We start from the raw sequence: 12,452 nt of genomic DNA, 5'->3' as shown, positions 1-12,452 counted from the left end.
TTAGCTGAGTGAATGGCAGGTTTGAGCCACTAGCAAAAGTGGCCAAACTGAGGACTACCGTGAATCTCTGAGGCGAGCAAATCTGCCAATAAGCGCAGGACCCACCAAGGCAGAGGAGGAACCTTGTCACACTACGTTGCCCAAAGGTGTGAAAAATCCACACCCCGTGGTAATGTAGTTATACAGACCTAACCCACCTAATAGACAGTGCTGTGTCAACATAGCTACCCAGTCTTGGGAAAGTGGATTAACTATGCCGACAGGAGAAGCTCTCCCGTCTGTGTAGGAGTATCTTCACTTAAGCACTACAGTCGCTGTACTAAGCAGTCAGGAATTAAGTGTGTTAATTCTGCTGCAGCTCAGGACATGCATTTCCCACCCCACTATCCTTGTGTGGAACTCCACTGTCTGGCCAGCCGAAGAGTAATAGTTATCCATCTAAACCAGTGGTTCTCAACCTGTGGGCTGCTTGCGGCCCAATCAGTGCACAGCTGCAGTCCATGTGACCTCCTCAGGGCTGTAACTAGAGCTGAGCAGGAGGGACACCTGCCCCGGGTGCAGAGCTGCTGGTGAGGATGTAAAATGGGACAGCGGAGGATTGGGTCCAGCAGCAACAGCAGGAGGCTAGGGAGCTCAGTGCTCCCCTCCTCCCTCGCAGGATCGTGGCTCCAGTGACCCTGGCTAGAGCTAACTTCCCAGTATTAGGATCACAGGGGCAGGGTGGGCTGCATGGCTGAATTATGTGCAGCCAAGGTAGGAGACCAATGGGGAAGGGGTGCAGGGGCCTGGAATGTGGGGGGCAGGTGCAGGGGTCCAGAGACACGGGGAGGGGAGTTCAGCTGGTGCATGGGGGGACAGACTGTAGGTGGGGGGACTGGTGACTGGGGGATGTCCCTGGATGGGGGACTAGATACTGGGGGATGACCCTGGATGGGGGACTAGATACTGGGGCACAGTCCCTGGATGGGGGGGTTGAGTACTGGGGGGCACTCCTTGGGGGGCAGTTGCTGGGTGCTGCTGGGGGGCAATTCCTAGATGGGGGCTGTGTGCATGGGGGGCAGTCCCTCAGGTGGCCGATATGTCCTGGACAGGGCACCCTGTCTCTGGAGGGCAGGCACAAGTTTTAGCCCAGTGTTGCGGGGGTCTGGATGCTGGGGGGTACAGTCCCCAGGGTTTTGGATGATGTGGGGGGAGGCAGTCTGGTGAGGGGATGGGGGACAGTCATTTGGTGGAGGATCTGGGTGTATGGGTGACAGTCCCTGACTGGGGGATTGGGTGCATGAGGGGGCAGTCCCTGGCTGGGGGGGGGCTGGGTGCCCCGCACTGTGCAGGGCTCTCCATCTTTGCAGGCAGGCTCGGCAGCCGTGCTCTCCAGGGGCTCTGCCCTGCCACACCGCCACCAGCAGTGCAGAATTGAGGGTGGCAATACACCATGCCATGCCACCCTTGCAGTAAATTAATTTTAACAGTTAATATTTTGACTTACTTTGCTAATTTAAAATGCCTGTGGTAGACATGTGCCAGTGTTGAAATGAAAGGTGCTATATCAATTTGAATTGTATTGCTGTCATATAACAAATACTAAACTTCTTTTTTGTGTAGCTGTTCAGGTAGTGTATATATTGTGTGGATGAGGCCCACATTGAGAGCTGCATATGTGGCCCACAATAGTAAATAGTTTCAGAACCACTGATCTAAACATTTTACCAATCTAACACAAATCAATGGCAAAAGTGCTGCTGAGTGATATTAACTGGTAGTATTATGGTGATCCTGCTTATCATAGTAGCTACTGTCAGCCTGCCATGTAACAAATTTAAATTGTTTGTAACCCTCATGCAACTGGGGTTGGAAATAAAGGTATTTTACCAGCAGTCCTGTGTTTGTCTGTTTGTTTGTAGTGCTAGGGGGGTGTTAATTCCTAGGTCTATAGGGGGTGCTAGAATCATAGGCCTTTGGGATATATTACTTTCTCATACTGCTACTGCTTTCTGTCAGTTTCTGTTAAACCATAAAGTTGTTGTTTTAATTGTACAGGTTATACTGTTGTCTAAACTAGACTAAAACAATTGATGGGAAGATGTAGAAATCTGTTCAAGCTTCTTTTTAGAAGAATCTGAAAACTAATTTATGTGTTTATAGTTATATACAGACCTTTTTAGTACTTTACCATATGATTGTAATATATTAGAATGATTAAATGTGTTTTATAGTAATTTATTTACACTTTAAATTGGTTTAGACAAAAATGGTTTTTCAAGTTCATGCTTAAAATGTTAGCTGAATTTCTACTTTTTCAGACTACTGGAATATAATTTAATAAATGTATTTTTTACTAGTAGTTTAATATATATTGACATGTCAAAGAGCAAAATAAGTTGCTAATCTGTGCTAATAATGCCAAAAACCAAAATCTTTTCAGTTATTTATGACTGGGTATCATTAACAGCTTTAAAAAGGGTTTCCAATGGTTTTTTCCCCACCTTTCTCTTGTTTGTAATATCTTAGATGCATACAATATTTTTTTTTCCTGTTTTTATACCCTAACACTTGGTAAACTTCAGTTATTTTAGTGTTTTATATGCATTTTTATGGAGTACCAGCTAATTTAGCTCTGCTGAGTGGACTTTCTTGTCTGTGGTGTAAACACAGTTCTAGGAGTGTGGTGCTTTCTGCCATCTCTGCTGTGCAGACTAAAAATATTGTGAAATTATGATTGAATGTTACCTGTTCGGGATTTTGGTTCATTTAATTTCTTAGCAGTAATGTAATGTACAGTTGAAGAAGCCTAGAATCCATATATTTCCCATCAGATTATAACAATCTGAACGCAAGTATGTGGCAGTCACTGTAAAAATTGGCATCCGTGAGTGCTATGATCTGGCAGGTGTTTCTGCACCTCTGATCACTGTGCACTCTACCAGGGCGCAGGCTTCATCTACGGCATTCCTGGCTCAGGTTCCCATCCAGGAAATCTGCAGAGCAGTGACGTGGTCCTCCATACACACTTTCGCTGTGCATTACGTGATTACTCAGCAGGCCAGAGACGATGCGACCTTTAAAAGAGCAGTACTCCAATCAGTGGACAGCTCCGACCCCTCCTCCTGAACTTGGGCTTGGGAGTCACCTGATTGGCATGGACATGAACAAGCACTCGAAGAAGAAAAAACGGTTACTCACTTCTCGTAGCTGTTGTTCTTCAAAATGTGTTGTTCATGTCCATTCCAATACCCACCCTCCTACCCCTCTGTTAGAGTAGCTGGCAAGAAGGAACTTAAGGGGTGGAGGGTTGGCAGGGCTCTATATTGAACACCATGAAGGCGTGACTTCGAGGGGCGCCTGGGCCAACCCAATGGATGCTGCTAGGAGAAAAATCTTCCAGCAATCATTCATGTGCGCACCCACACACCTGATTGGAATGGACATGAACACATAAGAATGGCCATACTGGGTCAGACCATACTGGGTCAGTCCATCCAGCCCAGTATCTGGTCTACCGACAGTGGCCAATGCCAGGTGTCCCAGAGGGAGTGCACCTAATGGGTAAGGATCAAGTGTTCTCTCTCCTGCCATCCATCTCCACCCTCTGACAAACGGAGGCTAGGGACACCATTAATGGACTTAACCTCCATGAATTTATCTAGTTCTCTTTTAAACCCTATCATAGTCGTAGTCTTCACAACCTCCTCAGGCAAGGAGTTTCCACAGGTTGACTGTGCGCTGTGTGAAGAAGAACTTCCTTTTATTTGTTTTAAACCTGCTGCCCATTAATTGCATTTGGTGGCCCCTAGTTCTTATAGTATGGGAACAAGAAAATAACTTTTCCTAATTCGCTTTCTCCACACCACTCATGATTTTATATACTTCTATCATATTCCCTCTCAGTCTCCTCTTTTTCAAGCTGAAAAGTCCTAGCCTCTTTAATCTCTCCTCATATGGAACCCGTTCCAAACCCCTAATCATTTTAGTTGCCCTTCTCTGAACCTTTAATAATGCCATCTCGAAGAACAACAGTTACGAGAAGGGAGTAACCATTTTTTTTTTTAATGTTCCACAGGATTTTGTAAGGAAAACGCATAAATGCATCATAGCCTGTTGTGAGAAAGCAGGATGTCTATCTCACTGAATAGGGGATTGTTGGGGCTTCTGACATTCAGAAAGATGTGGTGATCTTTTGTTGCTGCTTTTTGGTGACCAAGAGACAGTTGAGGCTTTTGGCTCTGGGGAGTGGATGCATCTCCTTTTTCCTTCCTCCTTTTGGGCAAAGCAGTTAGGTGACTTTAAATTTGGGATGATCAAGAAATTTTTTAATAGTAATTGTCTGTGCCAATATCTGCTACCATATCTGCACTGATGGAGCACAATAGCTTGATCTCTCTCCTCAAATAAGGAGGGAGTTAAATACTTTAGTTAAATACTTTAAAATGCCAACATTGTCACCCGTCCTCTTAGTCTTCATTAGTAATACCTGGAGTTGAATGGGGCATTTGACATTTCTGAATTTGTTTCCAGCTGTCTCTAGAATCAGGCAGATCTCACTTCAGCTTGTATTCAGTTCACATTTTGAAGGTTGCTTTCACAGCTACAAAGACTCCTGCCTCCACATGAATGTGTGGATGGTTGAAATAGCAGTACTGAAAATGCTTCTCCTACACAAGTACTTAATAATTTAGTCAGTAGCTCCCAATTCTCCCATCAGTTCCACAGCGGCACTGAAAGGGCCTATACTCAGTGGCACGTTTGCAAGACTGACCCTCACACAGAGCTTCAACAAACTCTTTTCTCAGATAAATAGATATTTCCCCCCTTTTTAAGTGCATATCTTGTTTGAGTTGGGTTTTTTCATTTTATTCAAGAGTTTTCTCAGATTCTGGAAAGCATAAAAATAATTCAACTGAATACTTCAGTGTAAACATGCTGTAAAAAGCAGAAGCAATATGATTACTGGAATTAATTTTGTTTAATACTTTTTGAAGTAATGCAAACAATGTGGATTCTCAATTATTTGTGTATATTTGAAATATCCAAATTTCTATGAGCAGTCAGATTTGTTATTGCTAGATAAGAAATGCTTATCTTCATACTTGTCTCTGAACAGTTTTCAAATATTGTTTAATGTTCAAAGTGACTAGTGAATGAAAATCATCCAGATATGAAAGCATATCTGGGGACATGTTTTCTATTTTTCTGAAATGTAGCCATTTTAGAACAGTACTCTTCATCTGTTAACATTGCTGGTTGTGGCTGGGCCCACTTGCTCCTGTCTCTGCTCAAGTCCATAAGCAGTTGAGAGAGCTTTATGCTGGTAAAACATTCAGTGCAGTTTATTTACAATGTTGTTTCCCACTTGTACACTATGCAGCCTTATTCCTATGATTTTAGGGAGTCCTTAGCTCCTGCGGCAAGCAGTGAAGAGCAATCTCTCCCTCCCTCTCACCTGCCTGCTTTCCCTCTCCTACTTGGTTCCTGTGCCTTTTTGTATTCTCTGCCTAATGGCTAAATTAGCCTTCCAGCTCTCCTCCACCCACCAATGAGGCACAGCTCTTCTTAACAAGGTCTATTGTACAGTGTTTAATTGGAGCTGTGGTGACCAGAGTGCTGGCTCAGCTGTTGCCCAGCACTCTGTCACACAGGTTATGAACAAAATTAAGTCCATAAAAAATACATTATTGGAGCCTTGAAAACAACTCTATTGTGGGTATTGTTTCAAGTATATACTTCAAGGAACCTTCTTTTTTCTTCTTATTATTGGAGTGATGTGTTGTAAAACCAATCAGAATGCTTCCTCATCTTAAATTTTATTTTGTATGAGGATTATTTTATGAGTCTTGGTTATATTAGCACATTAGATTACATTTGTAATTGGGCATCATAACTTCTGTAGCGGATTTATTTTTCTCTTGCAGTGAATTGCTGCTGTATTATGGAGATTTTTCATAATAGAGTATCTAATTCAGAGCATATTTAAAATGTAGGCCAGGAAAATCACATAAAATGTAGTTTTCATGTTCTGGATTGGACTAATTTACAGGCAATCTGAAATTGACAGGTTTTGGAGACCTATGTTAACATATCCATGTATGTACTATTTACTTTCCTCACACTTCCAGGCACTATTTATTTGTACCACTTTTTATTCTGTGGATCCTGAAAAAAATTGGAAGTGAACTGCTGGCTAGGTAGGTGGTGTAAAAGGTTTTGGTTTTGTGGAACATCGGTTTCCCCTTCTGCTGAGATGGATACTGTATAGCCCTTTCTCCTCATAAAAGGGAAACCAATTTTCCCAGTGATAGGCTGGGTAGAGTAGTCAAGTTTCCAATTTTATATATTTTATTAATAAAACTAAATAAGCAAAAGCATAAAATACATATAAACAAATCAAATTAAAATAAAGTGGGTTACTATCAAATCATCAAATTTTATCTAATTAGTTTGACTAAATCATATCAAATAAACCAATAATTCCTTATCTCTGTTGTTTCCCCAAGTTTTTAGTCTTATTTAGCTATTTACCCCCATTATCAACCTCAGTGCCAAATACTTATACAGGGAGGGTCAAATCCCTCCCAGGCTGAAGCTTCTGCATAAAGTGTCCCGGAGGGCCACAGAACTTCTGTTGGTCCACGGGGGCAGTAATATTTGTATGTATAGAGGCTGGTGTGCATGGGACTTGCATCTCAGTTCACATTTTAGGTGCTAAGTTAACACAAATAAATAAAGCTGTGCAACAATTATGGTTGGTTGTATTAATTTTTCTTTCTTTAAGTGAATGAAAATAATTTAGTTGTGCATGAAGCTTTGATATTTAATGCTATTTCCATTTTATCAGTTGTACAGAAGTTATATTTCTGTTCATTCTTTTACTGGCTTCACGGTAAAGGGACAAGAGATTATTGCTTGTCACTTGTGAAGTTTAACTTGAATAAAAATTACATTGAAGTGAGAGGTTTCAGAGTAACAGCCATGTTAGTCTGTATTCGCAAAAAGAAAAGGAGGACTTGTGGCACCTTAGAGACTAACCAATTTATTTGAGCATAAGCTTTCGTGAGCTACAGCTCACTTCATCAGATGCATACTGTGGAAAGTGTAGAAGATCTTTTTATATACACACAAAGCATGAAAAAATACCTCCTCCCACCCCACTCTCCTGCTGCTAATAGCTTATCTAAAGTGATCACTCTCCTTACAATGTGTATGATAATCAAGTTGGGCCATTTCCAGCACAAATCCAAGTTTTCTCAACCCCCCCCCCCCCCCACACACACACAAACTCACTCTCCTGCTGGTAATAGCTTATCCAAAGTGACCACTCTCCTTACATTGTGTATGATAATCAAGGTGGGCCATTTCCAGCACAAATCTAGGGTTTAACAAGAACGTCTGGGGGGGGTAGGAAAAAACAAGGGGAAATAGGCTACCTTGCATAATGACTAAGCCACTCCCAGTCTCTATTCAAGCCTAAGTTAATTGTATCCAATTTGCAAATGAATTCCAATTCAGCAGTTTCTCGCTGGAGTCTGGATTTGAAGTTTTTTTTGTTGTAAAATAGCGACTTTCATATCTGTAATCGCGTTATCAGAGATATTGAAGTGTTCTCCAACTGGTTTATGAATGTTATAATTCTTGGCATCTCATTTGTGTCCATTTACTCTTTTACGTAGAGACTGTCCAGTTTGACCAATGTACATGGCAGAGGGGCATTGCTGGCACATGATGGCATATATCACATTGGTGGATGTGCAGGTGAACGAGCCTCTGATAGTGTGGCTGATGTTATTAGGCCCTGTGATGGTGTCCCCTGAATAGATATGTGGGCACAGTTGGCAATGGGCTTTGTTGCAAGGATAGGTTAAAGAGTGAAAGTTAATTTTATTCATACAATACTTTTATTTATTCCCTTGCAGCTTTACTACCAGCTGTAACAATACTTCATTAAATTTACCAGAAGGAATAATAGATGTATAATTATGCAGTCATGACAAGTTACAATGGAATATGCTTTGTTCCTGAAGTTCATTAAATGAAGAGACAAACATGCTTCCCCAAGGGTAATGATAAATATGTATTCCTTTGTATTTAGTAAACATTCATCAGATGAAAACTCAGTTCTTTCTGTACATTGTGTGGCAAAATACCTTGTTCTCCTCAGTAGGCTTAGTCCTTTTTAGCCTTGGAGACTCAGGTTTGGGGCAAGGCGAATCCTTGTAGGTGGCACAGGATCCTGCTACTCCTCTCCTCAGTCAGTCCCTTGTGCTTGTTTTCCTTCCCTTCTGGGACACGAGTGCAGCCTCTCTACTGGGAAGGTTTGGTGTCTTGCTGCAAACGGCCTACTGGCAGCTTCCCTGCTCCTCTCACTCCCTCACTCTTTTCCTCCTTCCACCCAGGGGAGGGTTTAAAAAGGTCCCAAGTAGTTGGAGTCAGCTGAACCTAATTGGGCCCTAGCAACCCCTTTTCCAGCTGAACCTTATTGCCCCATGGTTCTCTCTCCTCAGTGGATAGGGAGGGGCCTTTTAATCCCCTGGGACTAATTACTACCCCCCTTTTGTAGCTGTTTGTCCTGGGTTTACCACAATAGTAAATATTATTGTTTCTTAATTAGCATATTAGCATACTATTGCCATATTTTATTCTTACCAAGCCAGCTTAATTTTTTGTTGTTTTGACCTGTAGGTAAGGGCAGGAATAACTTGTTTTTCTTCTTGAATTTCAAGACTTGAGATTGTTAGAAGTTTCAAGATGTGTGTGTTGTCTACAGCTTTTCTAAGCTAGCAAAACTGCAGTGATGTGGAGATGTGATACAGGGATTTTTCTTGTATAAATTAAAGATATAGTTAACTTATTTTGGAAGTGTCCCTTATGAAGAGGTTATTGCCTGCCAACAGCTGAACTTCATTCTCTTTTGGACAGTTTAGTGAATAGCTACTGGAAGGCAGAAAGAGCTATAAAACAGCAGTTATTTAATCAATTGAAGAAAATACATGCAACAAATATGAATTTTCAAATTTTGGCATTCAGTGTTCATGAACTAATAATGCCATAAACTTGTTGTTTGACACTCACTATATTTTTCAGCAAACTCGATCAAAGTGTTTGAGGAGGCATAAACAAATCTTGTATTAAGCAGTGACATACAGGAGAACGATGCAAATGCTTGGTGCCACTACAGTCAAAGATTCACTAGTTCAACTCCCTTGAATTTCATTGGTGATTACCTCTGCTTCCATATGAACGATAGTGAGAATCTCGTATTCTGTGTGACAAACCCAATCCATTAGATATCGTGGGTTTCATTCTCAGTGTGTGTGTATATATAGATCTAGTCTTGTATATAGCACTTCAGAAGTCATTGACTTAGTCATCTAGTGTTTTGGCAACAGTTTTCATTCAGTTAAATGTCACTCTGTGCTTCAGACTTCCTTGAAATCTGATATTTTGGGAAACAGTAGTTACAAAATCACAAATCAAATAAAGTGCTTCTTCTCTTAGCAAGTTGTTTAACAAATTCAAATGAGTGCTTTTTAGAGACTACCTAGACTTTTTTTCTGTGAAATTTCAAGAAAATTAGATTAGTTGAGCAACATGGATTCACAAGGCAGTTTTTGTAGCAAGAGTGTTTTTTGTAGATTATATTAAAGCTTCAACTAATAGCAAATGTTACCGGGTGTCATAAATAACAAATAATATCACATGCTTAGCGATGTGCACTCATCATCATTGAGCAGTGTGGGTTTCAATAATTGGTGTTTTTAAAAAACAAAGAAACATCCTAGTGGTATATGGCTGAGTTGTTTTCCTTGAGTTTTGCTCCAAAATGCATGCAGTTGAACTGCCTTAGGCTTTTTCTGTGGGGAGCCAATTAATACTGGAAGCTACTTTGTCAAGCCTTTGTTTAGAAAGCCTTAACTATATTTACAAAATAGTTGAGCCCAAGATTAATTAAACTAGGGATGTAAGATGTTAACCAGTTAACCTGCCTGAACCGTTAACCCCCGGGCCAGCCGGCCCCAGTGGCCACGCACCAGCCAGTCCTTTAATCGGTTAAACGTTTAAACAAAATATTTTTAATCGTTTAAACGGTTAATTTTTTTAAATGGTATTTACATCCCAAGTTACAACACACTTTCGTTTAAGAATACTTAAGCTGGACATGAACGTCACATTTTAAAAAGTGCATACAAATGAGGCTAAAACTGAATGTCCTTAGTTCATTTTTACATAGTTCTCATGCAGGCAAAACTCATTGACATCAGTAGCTTTGCCTGAGTAAGGACTGAATAGGAGTTTTAAAATTTGGGGTAACATAAATTTTTAACTATGGAATAAAAATTGGTGAGTAAATGCCATGCAGGCGAGGAGCCCTGGGCTGACAAGGTGGAAGATGCATCTGACCCATCCTCAAATTATAATTGACAAAATCACTTACATAGTCAAACATAAATATAAAATGAATGTGAACTCCCAAAATACTGTCGGTACTCAGTTACAGAATATCTATATCTGTTAATACAAGATTTGAAGCAGCCACAAAAAACTGAGAATTCTCGTCTCTCTGTAATGTATTCATGAGAATTGTTGTCTGAGCATTTGCATCAAAACAACTTTCTGTTTTTGTATATTGCATGTATTTTTAGAGGTGCTGAGCACCAGCAGTTCCAACTAAAGTTAATTGCTGAGGGTGCTCAGCATCTCTGAAAATCTAACCCCAAATCATTAGTTGTCCTGAAAAATGTTCTGTAGTATTCGAACACTGTTTAAATGTGTAGTAAAACAGAAAAGATTAAAATGCAGCCAGAAATATTCTGTTTTTCTGTCTGCTGAGAAATACAGTGATGTGGTCAGTCCCTGATACAAATTGTAGAACAAAGCACAATAAAGATAATTTGGCAGAATACACTCTTCAGTATGACACAAAAGTGAGACTTTGATGTGTTAAAAACAACTTTTTATTGTAAAATTGGACTCATGCATGTTGTTCTGAAAATCCTCATGAACATGGCTTAACTTAAATGTCCCTTCATATGCGGCGAAAAATGTAGTGTGAAGTTCTGAAATATTAAACTGTGTAAACTATTGTCATAAACTGCTTCACTCTGAACACTTGTAAAAACATTGTTAAAAAGAAACTGAAACTAGTACTGTATATTAAGACTATGAGGTTGTTCCAACAGAAAGTTAATCTTTCTGAAATAGCAGAAGTAAGATTAAATAGGTATAGTAGCTATCAAAAGGCTAGATGGAAAAAAGATGAGAGAACCTCCATCAACAACTAGGGTTGCCAGGCATCCGTTTTTATCAGAATGCCCGGTTGAAAAGAGACCATGGCTGCTTGTGTCAGCGCTGCTGAACGGGCCGCTAAAAGTCCGGTTGGCGGCGCAGCGGGGCTAAGGCAAGCTGCCTGCGAATCACAGATGTGGCCGGCGTGTCTGCTTCTCAGAGCAGAGGCAGCCACAGCGACTCCACATGCAGCCCCCCCAAATGCTGGCTCTTCAGCTCCCATTGGCCGTGGTTCCCGGACAGTATGCAGAGCCCCCTGGCCCCTCCACCTAGGAGCCGGACATGCCACATGCTTCCTGGAGCCCCCTAAGATAAGTGTCATCTGGTCCCCAACCCCCTGCCCCAGCCCTGAACTCCCTCCCGCACTCCGAACTCCCTCCCAGAGCCCCCTGGTGTACCCCAAACCCCTCATCCCCAGCCCCACCCCAGAGCTTGCAAACCTTCCCACACCCCTGCCCCACCCCTGAGCTCCCTCCTGCACTCCAAATCCCAGAGCCCTTGCCCCCTCCCTTACCCCAACCCCTGCTCCAGCCTGAAGCCCCATCATGCACCCCAAACCCCTCATCCCCGGCCTCACCATGGAGCCCTTGCCCCCAGAGCCGCTGCCCCAGCCTGGTAAAAGTGAGTGAGGGTTGGAGAGAGTGAATGACTGGGAGAGGGGAGATGGAGTGAGCCGGGGGTGGGGCCTCAGAGGAGGGGCAGGGCAGGGGTGTTCGGTTTGGCGTGATTAGAAAGTTGGCAACCCTAACAATAACTGAAAAAAACACTGTCTTGTACGGAATGTTACTTGTGTTAGTTAGCTATCACGCACTAGACCTGCAACTTTGAGTGGAAAATAAGAAAACCAAAAGAAAAGGGACAGACACCATCAAATGAGGGGGGGGCAAGCCCCCACTCTTGGAGTCCTTTGTCTTATATTTGTCATCCATAGGTTACCACTGGTCATGTGATGGACTCCTGGAACTTTCCATGGTTTTCCTCCAAAACCCTCACACATCTCAGGACTTATCTTATCTGGAGAATGTTTTTCTATAGTCCAGGCGCACGTTATCTCTAAACAGTCTGTGAACCTATCAGTAGAAGTCCAAGTTCCCAAAACAAGTCAAAGTAGACTTATTCTCTTAGCAAGACTCTGGTTAGGAAAATTAGGCCTTCCCATAACTCCACACAAATGGTCT

General features: G+C 41.9%; 1 protein-coding gene across 5 annotated transcripts in view; it reads left to right on the top strand.

Annotated features, from left to right (window-relative positions):
* APLF (aprataxin and PNKP like factor) overlaps positions 1-12,452 on the top strand; it is a 91,580-nt gene that overhangs the window by 54,504 nt on the left and 24,624 nt on the right. The window contains exon 9 of one of the 5 annotated variants that reach the window (XM_073339433.1): positions 7,905-7,980. The exons of the other annotated variants lie outside the window; for them this stretch is intronic. Within the exon in view, the coding sequence (XP_073195534.1) occupies positions 7,905-7,965 (61 nt within the window). The 3' untranslated portion in view covers positions 7,966-7,980. Of the gene's footprint in view, positions 1-7,904; positions 7,981-12,452 lie in introns of those variants that run through there. 5 annotated transcript variants of the gene reach the window in all.

The sequence above is a fragment of the Lepidochelys kempii genome, chromosome 3, assembly GCF_965140265.1.
Source record: "Lepidochelys kempii isolate rLepKem1 chromosome 3, rLepKem1.hap2, whole genome shotgun sequence".
NCBI classification, from domain to species: domain Eukaryota; kingdom Metazoa; phylum Chordata; order Testudines; family Cheloniidae; genus Lepidochelys; species Lepidochelys kempii.
Note: the sequence above shows the minus strand (reverse complement) of the source record. Positions and strands in the feature narration are given on the sequence as shown.